At 37.0% G+C, this 23397-nt stretch overlaps 1 protein-coding gene across 2 annotated transcripts in view; it reads left to right on the top strand.

The window, feature by feature from the left end:
* PRKD1 (protein kinase D1) overlaps window positions 1-23397 on the top strand; it is a 346762-nt gene that overhangs the window by 253008 nt on the left and 70357 nt on the right. The window contains exons 3-5 of one of the 2 annotated variants that reach the window (XM_018066224.1): window positions 7578-7709; window positions 11187-11347; window positions 21911-21934. In XM_018066224.1, the coding sequence (XP_017921713.1) occupies window positions 7578-7709; window positions 11187-11347; window positions 21911-21934 (317 nt within the window). The remainder of the gene's footprint in view (window positions 1-7577; window positions 7710-11186; window positions 11348-21910; window positions 21935-23397) is intronic. The other variant, XM_018066225.1, reaches the window with a different exon arrangement.

The following is a 23397-nucleotide window of genomic DNA, read 5'->3' as shown; positions in this document are numbered from 1 at the left end:
CAGAACTCTCTGAACTGCCTGATCAGCATAGCAAAATAAATTTTATATTTCTTCCCTTGGCTGCTATAATCTTTGGAATGATATATTCCCAGCCTCCCAAGTTCCCGTCATTGCTCCTCACTAATAGTTTTTCTGGTCATATGTGAGTGAAAATTTGAAATGTTCATTTTTTTTTTCCCCTCCAGTCATCTAAAAGATACTATTGCAAGTATCTCAACAAGAATTTGTTGAATGCTCTTGTTTCTGGAGAGGTAAGGGACTTTCCCAACTCTAGGTGTCTCCAGGTATAACAGAAACATGACCCATGAGATTAGCTTGAACAGTGGATGGAGGAAAAGAATATCTGGTACAGCAGGATCTTGGAGAGACTGGGACCAGTGGAGAAGCACAGAGAAATGACCAGTCTCAGGGTGTTTGTATGTGTGTGTATTAGGTAAGTGGAGTAGGGGAGGGGAGGGGAAGTACACATGCCCAGGCTGAATTTTACCAGTGTAGGCAGATATCCGGGCCACAGTAACATGCAAATGATCTGTTGCAAGCTCTCAGTGACCTATACCATGGACAGTGTTGGAGTCACCCTTGCTGACTGTCTTGATACTACACCAAGGATGATGAAGTGTCAAGAACCCACAAAATTATATTTATGGAGAAATACGTAGATAATTTTAAATAAAATCAAGCTATATAAAATGTTTCCTCTTTTCCTTTATCCTCTTTTCTGCTTTTCAAAATATTCCTCACTCTTGAGATTTCTCTTCAGTGATTCCCTCATGATGGAGCTTTACCTGATAGACCCAGGTGGTCTCAGCTACCCTCTCCTTTGTGTTTTCCTTTGTGTTTCTGCATCTTGTATTATGATTATTTATGGGTCTCTCATCCTCAGTTTGACTTTGAACCCTCAACAGCAGATACCATTTCTTGTTATTTTTCTATTTCCAATATATACTATGTGACAATATATGTGTATAAATATATACACATTACTATATAGTAGTTTCTAGATGCATTAGTAAAACATAATGTTAATCAGTTATATGCTTAAAGGTATTCGGCCTGCTTGACCTACATGACTTAAGACACAAAAATGTCTTAATTTTAAGTGGTTGCTTTTAAACTGTCACCACCAAATAGAAGTTACAAAGTAGTATTTGGGCTCAGTATTAAAAAAATTTTTTTTTAAGATTTGAGATGTTTACAATGCAGTAAACTTATTTGTCAATAGTTCTCACATGAATGAAAACTCTCAGATGGCAGAGGATTACTTATGTATATCTATTATGTGTGTGTATGGATGAATGATAGGATGTTAAAGTGGATATGATTTCTTATCCTTTGGATACCTTAAAACTGATGAGTATGTATATTTAACTTGGGGGTGTGGTATTTTGAAGCTATTTTCAATATTCTAGAAGTTAAGAAAAAACAAATTTATCTACAACAAATCTTAACAGTTTTTAAAGCTTTATAACGTTTTGCTTTGGGTCAGACTTATCAATTGAATGACACTGGTTATCACGTAGAAACAAAACTCTAGTTGGCTGTTAATTAAGCATCACCTTTGATTTTGTAAAAATTTTAAATCCAGTTATTGTTACTAACTCCAGTTTCTTTAGAGGGAGGAGGGTTTCAAAAAATGAAGAGTATGCAGAAAGCATATTAAAATAATTTTTGATCATCATTTCAGTTCAGTTGCTCAATCGTATCCAACTCTTTGTGACCCCATGAACCGCAGCACACCAGGCCTCCCTGGTCATCACCAACTCCCGGAGGTTACCCAAACTCATGTCCATTGAGTCGGTGATGCCATACAACCATCTAATCCTCTGTCATCCCCTGCTCCTCCTACCCTCAGTCTTTCCCAGCATCAGGGTCTTTTCAAATGAGTCAGCTCTTCGCATCAGGTGGCCAAAGTATTGGAGTTTCAGCTTCAACATCACTTCTTCCATCAGTCCGTCCAGACCCAGGACTAATCTCCTTTAGGATGGACTGGTTGGATCTCCTTGCAGTCCAAGGGACTCTCAAGAGTCTTCTCCAACACCACAGTTCAAAATCATCAACTCTTCGGTGCTCAGCTTTCTTTATAGTCCAACTCTCACATCTGTACATGACTAGTGGAAAAACCATAGCCTTGACTAGATGGACCTTTGTTGACAAAGTAATATCTTTGTTTTTTAATATGCTGTCTGAAAGTGAAAGTGAAGTCGCTCAGTCGTGTCGGACTCTTCGCGACCCCATGGACTGTAGCCCACCAGGCTCCTCCATCCATGGGATTCTCCAGGCAAGAATACTGGAGTGGGCTTCCATTTCCTTCTCCAGAGGATCTTCCTGACCCAGGGATTGAACCCGGGTCTCCCACATTGCAGGCAGACACTTTAACCTCTGAGCCACCAGGGAAGCCTTAATATGCTGTCTAGGTTGGTCATAATTTTCCTTCCAAGGAGCAAGTGTCTTTTAATTTCATGGCTGCAGTCACCATCTACAGTGATTTTGGAGCCCCCAAAAATAAAATCAGCCACTGTTTCCACTGTTTCCCCATCTCTTTGCCATAAAGTGATGGGACCAGATGCCATGATCTTAGTTTTCTGAATGTTGATCATAAGCTGAATTAATTTCAGTCTATGTGTTATTTTATGGACATTTTTACTCAGTTTTTGTTTTTTTTCAACTCTGAGGTAAGGATGCACCTTGCAATGTGCTTATTGCTCAGTTGTGTCCAAGTTGTGTGACCCCATGGACTGCAGCTCCCGCCAGGCTCCTCTGTCTATGGGGATTCTCCAGGCAAGAATACTAGAGTGGGTTGTCATGCCTTCCTCCAGCAGATCTTCTAAACTAGAGACTACCCAGGTCCCTTCCAATGCAGGCAAATTCTTTACCGTCTGAGCCCCCAGGGAAGCCTTTAGTGGTGTGTTATATTTTCTTGCAGTGTTTCTTTTTTTTTTTTTTAATCTTTTCCTATTGATTCATTAAATATGCAGGTAATTTATAACCACAGAAGTTTAATGGTCAGAGAATATGATTATTTTATTCAGAGTTCGTATGGTTCAGGTGTCAGATTGTCTGAATCAAGATCCTATGTCACCTAGGACATCTCCTTAATTTTTCTGGGACTCAATTTTCTCATCTGTAAATTGGGGATAATAATATGTACTTCATAAAGTCCTTGTGAAAATTGAATGAGATGATACTTGAAATGTGTTAAGCTTTTCTTCTTCTTATCCCTTGTTCCAACCTGTCAGTGCCAGAAAGAGTTAATGCTTCTCCCCAGTTGCCAAAATTACCAGTAAGAGAAATTAACTGAAAATCTTGCAAGATGGGACATTATTTTATTTTATTATACAAATAAATTTGACCTCCAGAGATTATTTATTTTGCTTCAGAAGCCTAATTTCTTCTGTACTGCTAACCAAACAGTTTATTCCATTTTGTACAACAATTTATAATGAGCCTTAAAAGAAGTACTGATTATCTTAGAGTTTTTGGCTCAATTACCTGTTTAAAATGCTCAGTGACTAAGGAAAGCATGTCATTTTCTCCTCTCCTGCACCATGGAGTATAACAATAGACTGTGAATAGAGCAAATCAGAGATACAAATACCAGTATAAGGGGCCCATTGTGTTTCGTGTGTAGCCTTGTCATATGGTTTTAATTTAGGTCACCTGATTGCTTGTGACATCCAGACAGATAGCACATTGTCCTCTCTTGGAATCTCTAAACACTTTAATATTCCTGTTCTTCTCTGTCCATTTTGCTTCCAAACCTTAAGTGAAATGGAATTACAGCATGCACTTTGTTTTCCTGTGCTAAGTGATTATCTCTGCAGTGCAATTTTGTGATTAGGCAAGATGGCATGCATACACTCAGCTAATGCTGATTTCCCCCAGGGTGCAGAAACAGGTAAATTCATAATGAATTGATGTTGTGCTTTGATTTCAAATGCATGTGAAACCTCACCATACTTAGTAGTTTTATTTTAAAAATGTATTTAATTATTCTAAAATTAAAATTGAACTTTAGAAAATGGCATTTAAACATAAGTCAAGGGTGCTAACTGCTTATGAATGTTAATCCCCTTCAAAAAGTGAAAAAACAAATGTACCTGACATAAATTGGGTTAGGGGTGTCTTTGAAAATCTTTTTAATTATTTATATTCATTCTGATTAATTCAAAAAATCTGAATGCAGCTAGGTATTAGTATTGTCAGGTCCTAAGATTCCTTATTTTGAAAACTACCGTAATTATTTAACTAATTGCTATCATGGTGTTGCCACAGTTGTTTGGGTGTCATTCAGTGGGAGTAGGGGGTGGAGGGAGAGGCAGGGGAGAAGTTACGAGTTAATGGTTGGGACAAAATATTTTCTTTAGCTATTTTCTTTGATATTTTAAAAACGATTTTTGTCCATGATGGTGAGAGACCAATTTTAAGGAGGATTTAGCATTTTCAAAATTAGACACATTTTGACCAGATTATAAAAGCAAATTGATTGGTACTCAAACCATACCTTTTACTGATTTACTTAGAATAAGCATTGACTGTAATATTGTGAAACTTGAAGTGAGAAACATAATAATGCAATTTCTCAATCTTATTTCAATTGAAATTCTTTTTGTAAGAAATATTAACATTAATCAGAACTCCTTGTAGGTAATTCTAGAGCAGGTTACTTGGCTACAGTTCTTTGATTAGCTCCTTCTTCCCACACTTTAATCTCTAGTGTACTGTCCAGTATACAGTAAGAGTACAATAAACCTTAACCGTATTATCATTCTCATTATCTTGCCATTGAGTAAAAATTGTACCTTTAATAAGTTGATAGTTTATTTCCAATAATAAAGCACCTTAATTTGGAATAAAGTACTTTTATTCAAGATTCAAGGGGAAACCAACCCATTAAAATTTTTCATCTCCTTTTATGGTCCAATTATATGTTCTGTGAACCATCAATAATATTCTTTTTGATTGAAGTGTTTCACTTTCCTACATGTTCTATTTTCATTTGCCCTGAGGGATGATACTCTCAAAGTTGTCCTCCTAGTTTTGAACACCTATCTGCTGCTAAGTCACTTCAGTCGTGTCCAGCTCTGTGCGACCCCATAGACGGCAGCCCACCAGGCACCCCCCATCCCTGGGATTCTCCAGGCAAGTACACTGGAGTGGGTTGCCATTTCCTTCTCCAATGCGTGAAAGTGAAAAGTGAAACTGAAGTCGCTCAGTTGTGTCCAACTCTTAGCGACCCCATGAACTGCAGCCCACCAGGCTCCTCCATGCATGGGATTTTCCAGGCAAGAGTACTGCAGTGGGGTGCCATTGCCTTCTCCGGGACACCTGTCTAGCAGGGGTGAATTGCCTACAGCTTCAACATTCACTCTGCCACACTTTGCATACTTAGCAAGGTAAGCACTTCATAAGTATTCTCCACAGGCGATTCCTTGGCCCATACCTGCTCTCCAAGGCACCAGCAGGAAAACTACAGATGTTTATTTCTCACACAGTGGGGCTGTTGGATATAACTCTTGGGGCAGAGTTAGGAAAGATAAGATGTAACACAGGAATGATGAAAAGGAGCCTGGATTGGAGACAAAACACTTATGGATAGTAGTCTTATTCCTATTTAGTAACTTAGGCCAAACTTTGTAGCTTCTTTGAACCTTAAAAAGTTATTTTAAGGTATTTAAAAGTTATTATGGAGTTTTAAAAATTTGTTTTTATCTGTCTCCTGCTGGTCTGGTAGGCTCTGTAAATATGTCCTACTTATCTTTACATTTTTAAACTGGATTGGTGCCTTTGACAGATAACATGGAAAAGGCATTTAATAAGTATTGAAAAAGCGAGGCAAGAAGACAAACAGGAGGCAGAGAAGGGAAGGCAGAATAGAATCATCTTTGTAAGACCTAAGTTTCCCACAAAATTCTCTTTGCATAAAACCTTATGAAATTAAGTGCACCTGGTCCTCTTCTAAGATTAACGAAAGTTTACACTTCAGGGGTTAAGAGAAGTCATCATCAGTCAGACCTTTCTTTTTATGTGTGGGAAACTGAGGCTCATGACAATTAAGTGAGGTGTCACTCAGGTAATGGCAAAGCCTCTCCTAGCTCTTCTCAGTCTATGGCCAGCTCTTCCTGGGCTGTACTCGACAGTGTCAAGATCAGACTATGTGTGCAAACAGGTCTAGAAAATACAGCCCCACTCATTAGAATTTTGGAGAAAGCGATGGCACTCCACTCCAATACTCTTGCCTGGAAAATCCCATGGACAGAGGAGCCTGGTAGGCTGCAGTTAATGGGGTTGCGAAGAGCCAGACACGACTGAGTGACTTCACTTTTACTTTTTACTTTCATGCATTGGAGAAGGAAATGGCAACCCACTTCAGTGTTCTTCCTGGAGAATTCCAGGGATGGGGGAGCCTGGTGGACTGCCGTCTATGGGGTCGCACAGAGTCAGACACAACTAAAGTGACTTAGCAGCAGCAGCAGCAGCATTAGAATTTGGGAGAAAGGGGTCGCCTTTCACTTTGAATTCGCTGTACCTTTCTATTTCTTGATTTAAGCAACACCAAAAGAAACATAAACTATTTTTATAACATAATTTTAAAAATCCTCTGGAAAAGTATAATTAAAAATAATGAATTTCAATCCTCTGTATGAATATCATAGAATAAATAACAATAAGCTATAATAAAAATACCCTACTGAACTGAACTGTTAGCATGAATGTGATTTACTAAAGTATATTTTTCAAAGTGAACTGAAGTTCAGCAGTGTGTATATTAAATCCCTCTGTTTGGCATATTGGTGAAGAGGCTGCTTGTTGTTTTTAGGTCAGGATTTAAATGCTTGGTTATACTGCATAAGAGTTCAAACAACTTTATCTCTCCAAAAGAGGCTGCTTAGATTTCTTGTGTCCAGTTGGACCCCACCCTTCTACTGTACCTCTCTTCAAGGTCATATTCAAGTATACTTTCTTCTGATCTGTCTAAACAATTCATCAAGAGTTTCTTTTCCTTTAATATTTCTGAATACCGTGGGTTCATTTCAAGTAAGAGAAGAAGCAAAGTATTTTCAAGTAACATTCCCTATCTGTAAACCAAGTTGACTTATCCTTTCATTCATTCTTCTAGTGATTTGGCTATTTTTTTAAACTTTTGGTTTTATGTTAGAGTATAGCTGATTAGTGGGCTTCCCTGGTGGCTCAGAGGTTTAAGCGTCTGCCTCCGATGTGGGAAACCCGGGTTCGATCCCTAGGTCGGGAAGCTGAATAACAATGTTGTGATAGTTTCAGGTGAAAAGCAAACAGACTCAGCCATACATATACAGTTATCGATTTGGCTATTTTTGAAGTGATCTGAGACCTTAAGAAGCAGGAAGACAAGAAAGAGGTTCCTGTGCCACCACTTGTAAAGCTGTGGTTGGGAAGAATGGAGTGGGATGGCTAAGAGTCAAGCAATGTTGCATTTTGCATCTTTCCTAACTTTGCCGAGAGTTATATACATACTTGCATAGTAGTTATCATGCACACAAATTATCTACAGATCAGGGTGTTCATTCAACTTATTTTTCAATGTTTTTTTATTTTTACAGCTTCTGCCACCTTTGAAGACTTTCAAATTCGCCCCCACACTCTCTTTGTTCATTCATACAGAGCTCCAGCTTTCTGTGATCACTGTGGAGAAATGTTGTGGGGGCTGGTGCGTCAAGGCCTTAAATGTGAAGGTAAAGTTATTTCCCTTCCTGGCCCAATGGAATATGTGCTGGGGTTACCTGCTTGTGTTGTGACCTTTTCTGCAATTTCTTCTTTCCCTCAGATATCTTCCGTGGATCTGGGGAGTGTGTGGATTCTGTTCTGTTCATTTCCTGTCTTCAAATATTAGCTGTGATCTGGGAAACCAGATTTTCCTATCTTTTCCCCTGTATTGTATGGATATGTTTCTCCATTACATAGGTGTTGATTATTTTGCTAACAGACTAAACGTTACAATTTATGTCTTTAGCTAGAACGTGGAATAATAAGCGTTCAATAAATGTTGAAATGAGCTAAGATTCAGAAGTTTAATCAAACCATCCAAGATCACTCAGCTGTCAAGTGACCAACTGGAACGTACCAGGCTTTCCACACCAAGATCATAGTTGTATCATCTTCTATGGACAGAACTCCTTGAACTGCTCAATCCCATTTCTAGAACACCATAATGTATTCTTAAAAACAAACCACTGCAGCCCACACCTCCGTGCCTCCCTGCCCTGCCCCCACTTGTTAGTGGCAGATGCAGGCATCTGTGCTGCTTTTCCACTGGGGGAGTTACTGTTGGGCTTGTAATCTGTTGGTTTTAATAAGACTCCACCAGAAAATTACTAGAGCTAATCAATGAATATAGTAAAGTTGCAGGATATAAAATCAACACACAGAAATCCCTTGCATTCCTATATACTAATAATGAGAAAGTAGAAAAAGAAATTAAGGAAACAATTCCATTCACCATTGCAATGAAAAGGATAAAATACTTAGGAATATATCTACCTAAAGAAACTGAAGACCTATATATCGAAAACTATAAAACACTGATGAAAGAAATCGAAGAGGACACTAGTAGATGGAGAAATATACCATGTTCGTGGATCGGAAGAATCAATATAGTGAAAATGAGTGTACTACCCAAAGCAATCTACAAGTTCAGTGCAATCCCTATCAAGCTGCCAGCGATATTTTTCACAGAACTAGAACAAATAATTTCAAGATTTGTATGGAAATACAAAAAACCTCAAATAGCCAAAGCAATCTTGAGAAAGAAGAATGGAACTGGAGGAATCAACTTGCCTGACTTAAGGCTCTACTACAAAGCCACAGTCATCAAGACAGTACGGTACTGGCACAAAGACAGAAATATAGATCAATGGAACAAAATAGAAAGCCCAGAGATAAATCCACACACCTGTGGACACCTTATCTTTGACAAAGGAGGCAAGAATATACAATGAAGTAAAGACAATCTCTTTAACAAGTGGTGCTGGGAAAACTGGTCAACCACTTGTAAAAGAATGAAACTAGATCACTTACTAACACCACACACAAAAATAAACTCAAAATGGATTAAAGATCTAAATGTAAGACCAGAAACTATAAAATTCCTAGAGGAGAACATAGGCAAAACACTCTCCGACATAAATCACAGCAGGATCCTCTATGATCCACCCCCCAGAATACTGGAAATAAAAGCAAAAATAAACAAATGGGATCTAATTAAAATTAAAAGCTTCTGCACAACAAAGGAAAATATAAGCAAGGTGAAAAGACAGTCTTCTGAATGGGAGAAAATAATAGCAAATGAAGCGACTGACAAACAACTAATCTCAAAAATATACAAGCAACTTATGCAGCTCAATTCCAGAAAAATAAATGACCCAATCAAAAAGTGGGCCAAAGAACTAAACAGACATTTCTCCAAAGAAGACATACGGATGGCTAACAAACACATGAAAAGATGCTCAACATCACTCATTATTAGAGAAATGCAAATCAAAACCACAATGAGGTACCACTTCACACCAGTCAGAATGTCTGCTATCCAAAAATCTGCAAGCAATAAATGCTGGAGAGGGTGTGGAGAAAAGGGAACCCTCCTACACTGTTGGTGGGAATGCAAACTAGTATAGCCACTATGGAGAACAGTGTGGCAATTCCTTAAAAAATTGCAAATAGAACTGCCATATGACCCAGCAATCCCACCGCTGGGCATACACACCGAGGAAACCAGAATTGAAAGAGACACATGTACCCCAATGTTCATCGCAGCACTGTTTATAATAGCTGGGACATGGAAACAACCTAGATGTCCATGAGCAGATGAATGGATAGGAAAGCTGTGGTACATATACACAATGGAATATTACTCAGCCGTTAAAAAGAATACATTTGAATCAGTTCTGATGAGATGGATGAAACTGGAGCCGATTATACAGAGTGAAGTAAGCCAGAAAGAACAACACCAATACAGTATACTAACACATATATATAGAATTTAGAAAGATGGCAATGATGACCCTGTATGCAAGACAGCAAAAGAGACACAGATGTGTAGAGCGGACTTTTGGACTCAGAGGGAGAGGGAGAGGGTGGGATGATTTGGGAGAAAGGCATTGAAACATGTATACTATCATGTAAGAGACGAATCGCCAGTCTATGTCCGATGCAGGATACAGCATGCTTGGGGCTGGTGCGCTGGGATGACCCAGAGAGATGTTGTGGGGAGGGAGGTGGGAGGGGGGTTCATGTTTGGGAACACATGTACACCCATGGTGGTTTCGTGTCAATGTATGGCAAAACCAATACAGTATTGTAAAGTAAAATAAAGTAAAAATGAAAATTAAAAAAACAAATTATACCCTGATCTTACTATTTAAGAGGTGGAGTAGGGAGAGATAGAGCTGTTTGAATGTTGACCAAAAAACCCAAGCTTTCATGATGAATCCTATAAATAAGGTAACTGTAATTTCTGAATTTTTGTTTGTGAAAAGGTAGAAGAAAGTCTCCCTAAAGGGTAGTTGTATGAAAATTTGTCTACTATGTGACACATGGGAGAATTTTGAGGTAAGACGACAATGTGAAAACTATGAACAGTAGAAATGTTGAGAGAAAAACAGTGCTTTCCTAATTATTTACCTGTGGAAACTAGCTTGTGAAATATTTTACATGTTTTCTTAATGATTCTACAAGGTAGTCGTTATCCTCATTTTACCAACAGAAAGACTGAGATGAAGTAAATTGTCCAAGGCCTGGTAGACAAACAAGTTTTGTGGAGTCTTGACTCAAATCAATATAGTTCAGAAGTTATGAAACATTATGATTAGTTTTCCCTCACAATAGAACTTATAGCAGCTAAAAATTGGTCATCTCTTTGGAGTTTTGTTGCTGGACCCCTCAAAGACCAAGTCCTTTATGTTAGAAAACATTTTTAAAACTGGTAACCAGACTGATTGCTGAGCTCATCCAATAACATCAGATTTCAGAACCCCGCTTATTGACGTATTGGGATGATAAAGCTCAGAAAAAGCTTAAGAGAAAATTTAAAATTTCAAACAGCATGAAGAAAAATGGAAGCAGTACTATTTCTCAAAATTCAAAATTTATACCATATACTAGAGTAGCTTTTAATTTATCATTGAACAAAAGTCATTTTTGCTTTCTTCTTCTAGGATGTGGGCTGAATTACCACAAGAGATGTGCATTTAAAATCCCCAACAACTGCAGTGGCGTGAGGCGGAGAAGGCTCTCGAATGTCTCCCTTACTGGGCTCAGCACTGTCCGCACAGCATCTGCCGAGCTCTCCACCAGTGCTCCTGATGAGCCCCTTCTGGTATGGCCTCTTTGTTTATCTGTTTCCCAGTTTACATGGGAAATCTGAAGGACGATGTGGTAACAGTGTCAATCCACGACAGTGCCCTGGCAGGAAGAACACAGCCAGGGTGTTGAGGACTACGTTTCTTCAGGGCCTGTGCTGTCGATTGGTCAGTGGCTCAGCAAATATCCAACAGCTTTAAGTTTGCTCTTATCTGTGAGCTTAGAGCAGTTTTAAAATCTGTGAGGTTTCATCATGGTCGTGGAGCCAGAGCAGCACAAGCTAATGTGTGAATGTTGCAAAACATAGTTTGTCAAAATTTGGAAACCAGAGATAAAAGATGTTCTTCTCTGAAGATTATTAGAGTACTTTGTGGTATAGCTGACTATTTATTATGGGAGAAAATCTGCAATTTTCTCTTATGAAAAGATGAAAGTATTTACTTGTTTGCCATTAATGGCATATGTGCTGATGTATTGTCCCAGTGACACTGATTGACAAATGTCATGAGAAAAACAGCACATAGTACTTTAAATATTCCCATATATATCTGTGGATATGAATTAAATATTTTCTTCAAGAAAGTTAAATTTTGATTTTCCAGACACTCAAAGCAAAGCAAAAATTGTGAAAATTATGTGCGTTTAAAATAAGAACTTTTTTTTCTGAAATAAGGTAATGTTGTGAGCTGAGAAATCCTGCATTTACTTGCTCTGACAGTAGATATTGCAAAAAAACATTTTATAATCTAATTATTGTAAGTATCAATTAAAGAGAAAAAATAAAAATTATGAACCATTTAGGTTAAATAAATCCATGGAGTGGAGAGGAGTAATACATTTTGAAGCCATCTCTATAAAGGTCATATTAATTAATTTATTGTTTGGAAACTATTTTATTGTGATCTTTATATCACTTAAATTTTGTTACAGCATAAACTAGATCTAAGTCAAATGGATGCTTATTTCGATAAATAGGAAAAGTCCATACTCTGTTACTGTGACTTTTTTGGGTGGAGTTTCTTGTATTTTCATGAAGTGAACCTGTTAGGGTAAGGCAGGCAGTAAATCCCATCAGTAGCTAGTAGATTATATTTTGGTGACTATTCAGAATACATGTGTATGATTATATATTATTCTAGAAAGTTGTATTAGAACTAGTGATACTCTAACTGAAAGGTGCTTAAGTCAAATTCTATTTACTTTTTCAAATAATTCTCATGTTATCTTTCCAACTCTGAAGTTTCTTGATTTCATTTGAAGTTTTGTAAGTATTGATTTTATAAGTTAACAGTTATTCTTGCTTTTAAATATGAAAATCATACTATTTACAGGATAGACACATTTAAACAAGTTTAAGAAACAGAATTGTAAATCAGTTTGTATTGTTTTGAGTTTTACCAGGAAAAGATTTTTAAAAATTAGTTAACATTTCATAAGGTTAAACTCTAAAGTTATTCATCATTAGAATAGACTAGAATCTAGATAATTAATGCTGAATATTTTCCTTTAAAGCTATCTCAGTTTTTAATAATATATACATATATGCACATATACATATGTGTATATATACATCCAAACATCATATGTATATCATTTAGAGTTTATAAATATGAATTAAATTATTACATGCTTGCATATGTATAATTTATATACAAATTTAATTTAGATTACCAAAGTCTTTAAGCGGGTTTTGTGTTTTTCACCCAGATCATTTAATTGCTTTAATTGCTTTATTTAATCAAATTACTTAATTATTTAATTGTTCAAATTACTTGATTATAAACTATATTGTACACCAGGTGTCAAATTCATTAGTGATTTATTACTGAATGAAAATTTCATAATAAATGCTTAAAAATATGTTTGAAAAATGCATTTTAAAAATAAGATTTTCAACTATATTTGCCAAGAATGCTTATAAAAGTTTGATCTAATAAGATATTTATGAGGTGGGAAAATTTGGAGCCACAAGATACTTTGAAAAGTATTATATAAACTTTCATAACCTTGTGTAAAATGCTTTTCAGGTAATCTTTAAATGAAAAATGCCTTTGGAAATAGTGTTTGTAACATACCAGCTCTCAAACGTGTGCTTTACATTCATCATAGCCCTTGGTGTCCCTGACGGGTGCCCGTGTGTCTCTCTTTGCTTACTGGAGTACAGCAAATATGTCTCTTTTCATCCCTGGACAAAACACATAAGACCAGTAACTATAGTTTAAAAGTTACAGTGAATGCCTAGACAAAGATAATGTTATGGTAATGATTTAAAATATTTCAGTCCCATATACAGTAAAGAATATTTTCCACTTCTGAAAAGAATAATGGCCTATTTAAAGGTGGCATTGCTAACTCATGCCACTAGACCACCCATGTTGTATATCTGTCATCAGTATAGATTTTCTCCCAAATGTAAGAAAATGACTTTCTCTTCCACACTAGATTCCTTGTTTTTAACTTAAAAATCATCACTTCACATACAAATTAAAATATTGCTAATCCTATTAATTTACCCATTTCTGGCAAGTATGTTGAACTTGGATTTCTATAGTGCTGCTAAAATAGAAAGAAAAGTATAACAACATAGATCTTATGACAAGCTTAATCTGTCATCAACTTTGACAGTAAACTGTATCCATTATTCCAGCTATGATGTAGTCCATTTTTAAGAAAATCCAAAATCTAGATAATTAATGGCTTAATATCTCTGCAAGAGTGTATATCTTTTTGTACATCATCACTTGTGTTAGAAGGAAACAAGAAAAACTCAGTAGGTACTTAAGGAGGGCACACTAATATGTTTTTCATTATGTATAAGTAAACTTACTAAGACTAAATCAGTTTTATAAACTTTTAGACAGTTGCAGAGGGGAAGTCAAGATTCAGTCAGTTCAGTTGCTCAGTCATGTGCGACTCTTTGCAACCCCATACACTGCAGCATGCCACGCTTCCCTGTCCATCACCAACTCCTGGAGCCTACTCAAACTCATGTGCATTGCATTGGTGATGCCATCCAACCAGCTGTCCTCTGTTTTCCCCTTTTCCTCCTGCCTTCAGTCTTTCCCAGCATCAGGGTCTTTTCAGAGTCAGCTGTTCACATCAGGTGGCCAAAGTATTGGAGTTTCAGCTTGAGCATCAGTCTTTCCAATGAATATTCAGGACTGATTTCCTTTAGGAAGGACTGGTTGGATCTCCTTGCAGTCCAAGGGATTCTCAAGAGTCTTCGCCAACACCATAGTTCAAAAGCATCAATTCTTCGGCAGTCAGCTTTGTTTATAGTCCAACTCTCACATCCATACATGACCACTGGAGAAAACATAGCTTTGACTAGACGGACCTTTGCTGACAAACTAATGTCTCTGCTTTTTAATATGCTGTGTAGGTTGGTCATAGCTTTTCTTCCAAGGAGCGAGAGTCTTTGAATTTCATGGCTCAGTCACCATCTGCAATGATTTTGGAGCCCCTCGAAACAGTCTCTCACTGTTTCTATTGTTGCCCCATCTATTTGCCATGAAGCGATGAGACTGGATGCCATGATCTTAGTTTTCTGAATGTTTAGTTTTAAGCCAACTTTTTCACTCTCCTCTTTCACATTCATCAAGAGGCTCTTTAGTTCTTCGCTTTCTGCCATAAGGGTGGTGTCATTTGCATATCTGAGGTTATTGCTATTTCTCCTAGCAATCTTGATTCCAGCGTAAATGATCCAATTAGTGTATTTGTGACTTGCACATCATTTTTTTTTTAAGTTACAGATGTTTGTGTGGTATTACAGAAAAGTTAAAGAAAGTCATTTATTTGAAATCATGTTTTGCAAGGCTTAGACTTAGGCAAAAAGTTAATAATTTACTCCAAAAGTTTTGTTCCTAGCTATGAAGAAGCTTGTATCAACCAACTCTCCTATAAGGGACAATTATAAAAGCTGAATAAAATATAACAGAACATAACAAAACAATACTTAAAGGCACCCAGGAACAACCAAGACAGTTAGGATTTGAGGGGCCAATGCACCAGACAGCCCCCCCCCCGCCAAGCAAAGAAGTACCTGGCTCAGAATGTCAGTAGTGTGAAGTTTGAGAACCCCTGATGTAGAACAAAGCTGGAGAATTCCCAAACATACCGGCATAAAGTCATAGTTGAAACAATGTGGTGTTACACAAGATTAAGCATAAAGACAATGTGGTATTACACAGGAACAGAAAAATATTAATAAACCAATGAAACAGAACAGGAGGAGTCCAGAAGCTATGTGCATGTACAGACCAACGAATTTTTGACAATTATACCACCGCTGTGAGAAAACGATTTTTTCCAACAAGTATTTCTGTATATGTATGTGGAAAATATGAATCGTGGCCTTACCTTATACCAAACGAAAATAACTTATAGGCAGATTAGAAGCTTCTAGGAAATAACATAGAAGAATATCTACAATAATTTGAGTCATGAGAAACTTTTAAAAATAGGACTCAAACACAGACAAAGGGAAAAAACTGATAAAGGCACCATTGAAAGTAACAAATTGTTTTCAGTGAAATATGCCATTAAAAATGTGGAAAAGCAAATCATAAAAGAAGACATTTTCAATATATATAATATGTGTGTGTATATATATATATATATCTTATAAAAGACTCGTATCTAAATGTATGAAGAACATCTGTGAAACTTTAAAAGACAGACAACCTTATTTAAGATATAAGCAAAGTACTTGAACAGCACTTTACAAAAGAAGACAGCTGATAAGCATTGAAATTATATTTTGCATCATTCAATATCAAAGTCTAAAGTTAATCTACAATGAAATATCTCTACACCAGGGGTTCTCTGGTAGCTCAGCTGATAAAGAATCTACCTGCAATGCAGGAGACACTGGTCTGATTCCTGAATTGGGAAGATCCCCTGGAGAAGGAATAGGCTACCCACTCCAGTATTCAAGGGCTTCCCTGGTGCCTCAGCTGGTAAAGAATCTGTAAAGAATCCGCCTGCAATGCGGGAGACCTGGGCTCAGTTCCTGAGTTGAGAAGATCCTCTGAAGGAGGGTACAGCAGCCCTCTCCAGAGAATCCTGGAGAATCCCTGTGGACAGAGCAGCCTGGCAGTCTACAATCCAAGGGGTTGTAAAGAGTCAGACACAGCTGACTAAGCGCAGCACAGAATACCTAACATTGGGAGAAAACAACTGATAGTAACAAGTATTGTTGACGATATTGAACAACTGGAACTCACATATACTACTAGTGGAGATATTATTTCGTTTAACAACTTTGGCATTCTGGTTGGTGATTATCTTCTAAAGCTGAATGTATACATATCATGTGACTCAGCAGTTTTACTCCTAGGTATATATTTACCAGAAATGTGTATAGACATACATGGAAAGATATATGCAAGCATTTAAAATTTTTTTTAGACTTCACTTTTTTAAAGCAGCTTTAGGTTCATGGCAAAATCAAAAGGATGACATAGAGAGTTCCCATACACCCCCACATGTTATCATAGCCCCCACACATGCAAAGCTCCCACACATTATCACCATCACTCAACAGAGTGGTATTTTTGCTAATACTGATGAACATACATTGATACATCATAATCACACAAAGTCCATAGTTTGCTTTAGTTCATTCATGGTGTTATACATTCTGTGGATCTGGACAAATGTATAATGACATTTATTCATCATCATGGTATCATACAGAATATTTTCACTGCCCTAAAAAGTCCTCTTAGCTCTGTCTATTCTTCCTTCATCCCCTCCACCTAACCCCTACAATTAATGATTTTTTTTTCCACTGGCTTTGTGGTTTTGGCTCTTTCAAAACGTCATATAGTTGAAATCATACAGTATGTACCCTTTCCAGTTTGGCTTCTTTCACTTAGTAGGACATATTTAAGTATTCTTTGTGTCTTTTCATGCCTTGACAGCTCATTTAATTTTAATGTGGAATAAGTTATTATTCCATTGTTGTGCTGTCCACAGTTGTCTCTATTTATCCATTCACCTAACAAAGGACATCTTGGTTGCTTCAACATTTTGGCAGTTATGAGTAAGGATACTATAAGCATCGTGTATAGGTTTTTGTGTAAACATAACTTCTCAGCTCTTCTAGGTAAATATCACAGAGTGTATTTGCCAGATCATATGGTAAGTTTTATCAGAAACTGCCAATCTTCTAGGTAGTTGCACCATTTTGCATTCCCACCAGCAAAAAATGAGAATTCCTATTGCTGTACATCTTTGCCAGCATTTGGTGTCATTGTTCTGGATTTCGCATTCTGAGAGGTGTGTTGTAGTGGTTTCTCATTGTTTTAACTGGCATTTTCTTGATGACATATTATAATATGAAACTTCTTTTCATATGCTTACTTGCCATCTGTATATCTTCTTTGGTAAAGTGTTTATTAAGGTCTTTGGCCTATTTTTAAATTGGGTTGTTTATTTTCTTATTGTAGAATTTTAAGTATCCTTTGTATATTTTGGATAACTGTCTTCATTAGATGTGTTTTTTCCTAATATTTTGCAAATGTTTTATCCTAGTCTGTGACTTGTCTTCTGATTCTCTTGACATTGTCTTTTGCAGAGCAGAAGTTTTTCATTTTAATGAAGTTGGGCTTATCTTTTATGGATTGTCTCTGGTTATGTGTTTTAAAAGGCATCACCATATCCAAGGTCACCTAGGTTTTCTTTTATGCTATCTTGCTATCTTCTGTGATTTTTATAGTGTTGTGTTTTACATTTAGGTCTATGATTCATATAGAGTTAAAATGACTTAAATTAATTCACTTCTCACATCCAAGTACTAACCAGGCCCAACCCTGCTTAGCTTGTGAGATCAGACAAGGCTGGACATAGTCTGGGTGGTATGGGCATAGGCAAATTAATTCACTTCTTAATTTAATTAATTTAATTCATATAATGTTTGTGTCTAAGTTCGTTTGTTTATATGTGAGTCATCAGTACCATTTATTAAGAGACCATCTTTTCTCCATTTTATTCCCTTTGATCCTTTGTCAAAGGTGAATTGACTGTATTTATGGGGGCCTTTTCAGGGACTCACTATTCTGATTCATTGATCTACTTGTCATTCTTATACCACACTGTTTTGATTATTATAACTTTATAGTAACTCTTGAAGTTAAATAGTATCGGTCCTTTAACTTTGTTCTTCTCTTCAGTATGGCGTTGGATATACTCTGTCATTTGTCTTTCCATATAAAATGTAGAATCACTTTTTTAATATCCATAAAATAATATGCTGCAGTTTTGATTGGGGTTGCATTGAATTTATTGGTGAAGTTGAGAATAACTGAGAAATTGACAGTATTGAGTCTTCCTAAATGTGAATATGGGATATCTCTATTATTTAGCTCTTTGATGTCACTCATCAAAGTTTTGTATTTTTCCTCTTATAAATCTTATTCATATTTTTTTACATGGATGCCTAATGATTTCATATTGTGGGGCGGGAGAGTGGTGTCGATGTGAATCCTACTGTTACAAGCATGTTTTTAGCAATTTTATTGATCATAGCTAAAAGCTAGAAACACGTAAATAATGAGAGTCATACAATGGAATAGTAGTATATAGCAAAATCCCATGGATGGAGGAGCCTGGTAGGCTGCAGTCCATGGGGTCGCGAAGAGTCGGACGCGACTGAGCGACTTCACTTTTACTTTTCTGTCTGACCCCTTTCCTCATGCTGGCTCCTGGCACTTTTCACTTTCATGCATTGGAGAAGGAAATGGCAACCCACTCCAGTATTCTTGCCTGGAGAATCCCTGGGACGGGGGAGCCTGATGGGCTGCCGTCTATGGGGTTGCACAGAGTCGGACACAACTGAAGCGACTTAGCGGCAGCAGCAGCAGCAGCAATAGAATTGAGGAACTCTTGATTCTTTCAGCACCATAAATAAATCTTCCAAAATAATATTTAGGGGAAAAAATGGACATAAAGTTTATATGCTTAAGAATCCAGTGTCTGAAGTTCTGATCAATAAAAACTAAGAGGGAACAGGAGAGAACCATGGATGCTGGAAATATTCTGTATCTTGATCTGGGGAGAGGTCCATGCTTTTATGTTAATCAAGAGGTATACCTAGAATTTTCTCTACTTTATGCCATAAAAATTGTACCTCAGTAAAGATATTTTTAAATGACAATAGCAAGTACGTATCCTAATAGAAAGTTACAAAGTCATTACGATTCTTCATCCCAAGTCATGTGAGAAAAGAATGAAATATTGTATCAGAATAATTAATAATTAAATTTAACTCTCAGACTCCTGTTAATCAATTTAAAGTTATAGAAATTGCATTATTCAGTCACAGGAAACATAAATTCTCTGAGTGCTAAATGAAAGTAATATGCCACAACATCCTATAATATTCATTTACATAGTAAACATTTTCTATAGTAGTCTTCACCACAGATATAAAACTGTTATTCATATGATCTTCCTTCAAGGAGGAAACAAAAATAAAAACAAAGCTCTAGTAAAATATTCCAACCACCTCCCAAAAGAACAGGTGGTTCTCTTTTTCTTGGTGACTTATGGACATTTCTGGTGATTCTAGTTTGATAGCAAGGGAAAAATACAGAGGTGTGTGATTCCCAAAATTTTTTCTTTAAGATAATGGTGCTATAAAATATTATCCGAAGATTCATTCTCCTAGTCAGATAAGATTAGGAAATGCTTCTTTGTCCATCCAAGTACTGGACATTACAGTATTCATTGAGCATAGTTATGGTTCACAAAAGTCTTACAATAATGAAATCAGTGCTCCTAAACTGACTCAAACATGGAATCCCCTTTTCTCACAAAACCCAGAAATACCCAATGGGAAAAAATATTCTTTTAAAAATGGTAGCTTAAAGGAATAAGTCAATGCATGTTGCCTAGGCCATCTTCAAGTATCGAGCACTGAACCAGCACTAAGCTAGAAATGAATTCTGATGATAGCCCAGAATAAAGACATTTCAGAGCTACACTGGAAGAAAATCCTGTGCTTTGGATATGAGATATGTTGATGACAAGGATCATATCTTATTTTAGAAACTGAGGAAATTTGATTGACTTCTCCCAAAGAGAAAGTTTTGCCTCTGTGTGAAAATTTTCGTAAAAGTACATTGAAACAGTTATATAATTTCTCCTCCAAAATCATGTTTGCCGTTGCTAAGTCGCTTCAGTCGTGTCCGACTCTGTGCCACCCCATAGATGGCAGCCACCAGGCTCCCCCGTCACTGGGATTCTTCAGGCAAGAACACTGGAGTGGGTTGCCATTTCCTTCTCCAGTGCATGAAAGTGAAAAATGAAAGTGAAGTCGCTCAGCCGTGTCCGACTCTTCGCGACCCCATGGACAGCAGCCTACCAGGCTCCTCTGTCCATGGGATTTTTCAGGCAAGGGTACTGGAATGGAGTGCCATTGCCTTCTCCGAAAATCATGTTTGGATCTGGCCAAATGAGCCATTGTTGTCCCTGAGTTCTGCTCATGCTTCATGATAATCCAGTCATCTAACACAGGTATTACTGAGTAACAGTTAATCTTAGCAGAACCTCATTGTGAATGTACATCACTTCCCAAAGTCTCTGACAAAATGGTTTAGTGGTAGATTGCAACTTAGGTAGGATACTTAGGGATTGAGAGAAGAAATACTGGGATTTTTCTCAAAGTGTAATGATTTATTCAATACTGGAAATATTCCTGATTTCAAAACACAGTCATGCATTTTTTTGTTTAAGAAAGTCAACTATTTTTAGTTTAGATTTGATTTCTAGTTATCAAATAGAGGTGACCCCCAAAGCTTGAGGAAACAGATGAAAAAAAACGTATTCAACATAAATTAAAATACTTGTGTACTTAACTAAAATGGTTTTTTCGTTGATATTCCTCCTCTTAAAAAATTTTTAATAACCTTTCAACTTTTGAATTATATTTCAAACTTGGATGAAATCAGACAGGAAAGCAATGCTATGTATCAAAGACTCTAAAATGAGCAAAGAATACACCAGACATATTTCTCTCATTAAAACTCTAAGCCTATATTGGACTTTCCCGGTTTGTACAGCCCTGACTGATACTGATTATTCATTGGCTTATTCATGCCTGAAGACAGATAACAACTATGTCACATTTGATTACTTTGATGACCTTTTCCTTTCTTTTCCCATGGAGAGGATGAATTATTGTGAAGAAAATCTCATCTTTCAGTTAAAGGTCAAAATGCTTCGTTCTGTCTCTGATTTATTTTCAACAAGGTGAATGAACTGTCTCTCATCACTGACACTGATAAGTAGGTATTTTTTTCCCCTCTACCAGCTCAGAACTATAGACTCTGTTTTTGCAATCTTCAAGTCTCTAGTCCCATTTAAATATTGAAAAGTAATTTCTAACCCAGATGTTTCTGTTCCACAAAAACTGATTAGTATCCCATTTTGCTTTTTGTTGAAGACAGATTATTCGCTTATAATATTGCTGAGCAGCATGCATTGCTTTATTCTAATAACATGGTTCTCTTATCTTTTTCCTTCCTTTGCTGTGCACCGTTGTCTGCTTTTTGCTCTTTACCGCTTCATGTGTCAGTCTCCTGTGAGTCCTGGCTTTGAGGTAGGTACTAGCTCTACTTAGAAATGTGCTTCACTATCGTTTTGTAAGCCAGCATTATAATATTAAATTAACATCAGGCAGTTATCTGTTTTGATACTTGGGTCAGAATTTTAGCTCAGAATCCAGCCTGTTGAACTGCAGAAAGCCCACGGGTGGTGTTGGTGGTTGTTTTCTTTTCCTGATGTTATTGTTCAAGTTTTCACAGTCTTTGGTAAGACAAAGAGCAACGCAGGCTTTAGACTAGTAGAGGGTTCATTAGATTAAATTTTGCCCTTAGATTCCTTGATTCCATAACACTGGTGCCTTTTCTACGAAACTGAGCAGACCAGCTGAGAGGAGTAGAGAACGCAGACGGGAACAGAACACTGGTAGCGCGTTTACTGAAACGCGCACGTTAGAGCTGTATGCTGGTGCTGGTGCACGGCTCCATGCCAAGCGAGGTCACGGTCCTGATAGCCCCCAGTGGTGGCCGGCACAGTAAGGCACAGAGCAGCCACCGTCTGAAAATGACTACAACTTTCTAGGAAAGGAGCTTTTTCCTAATGTATCATCACAGTCTATTTAATTTATAGTCTAATCACAGTCTATTTAAAAAGGATGGTATGCAACTGTATGTATTAAGGTCTCAATCCAAGAAGAAATTATATATGGAGAAGAAGCTCATTTCTTTCATAAAGGTTTTGAGAAATACTCCCTCAAAAAATTGACTGTTTATCCATCTTAGGCAATTAACGACCTAAACACTGGGGAGAAGTCAAGTCTTAAAGCAGGATATACAGCAGTGCTCTTATTGTGATAACTTGTTTTGACCAGTTGACTTGTTAATGTTTCATTTTTCTTTTCTGTACTTCTCGTGAATTGAGGGTTGACATATTGTTATTTTCCTTCATGAGACTATAAATGTCAAATACCGTTATCAGTGTCCATTCTAAAATGGTCTTGTTAAGGTAACTCTAACAAAGGACGCTAATGAAAACACAACCAGAGCATGTTCTGGGTTAAATAAAATTGAGAAGTCAAGATATCTTGATTCATAGGATGTAAAATGAAGAGATCTTCTTCAATAATAGTAAATTCCCATGTTTGAAGAATCAACCTAGTTCAAAATGTGCCCTACTTAGAAAAGTCCAGAGTAAATGCTAGGTCAGTGATATTCTTATAAATTAAAATTTTGTAATTTACAGTGCCTTCCAGACATAATTTTAAATGTGGAGTAGTATCTTTCCCTTCAAATTATCCTTTGGGAATAAAGCCAAACAAGGATAGGAAGCATTTTCCACTTCACCCTCCTGTACTGAACTCAGAGCAGATTGTGTAAAAGAAGACTGAAGAGTAGCTGGCTTTTCTATGCAAGTTGTGCAGCTTACAGGCAGCCAGGCCTTCATGGATTAGCTGCCAAGGGAAACAAAATGCAAACAGAAAGTTTTTGTAGAAGCTCCTGGTATTACATTGCAATGATGCAT

The sequence above is a fragment of the Capra hircus genome, chromosome 21, assembly GCF_001704415.2.
Source record: "Capra hircus breed San Clemente chromosome 21, ASM170441v1, whole genome shotgun sequence".
Taxonomy (NCBI): domain Eukaryota; kingdom Metazoa; phylum Chordata; class Mammalia; order Artiodactyla; family Bovidae; genus Capra; species Capra hircus.
The sequence above is the reverse complement of the archived record's forward strand: the minus strand, read 5'-3'. Positions and strand labels throughout refer to the sequence as shown.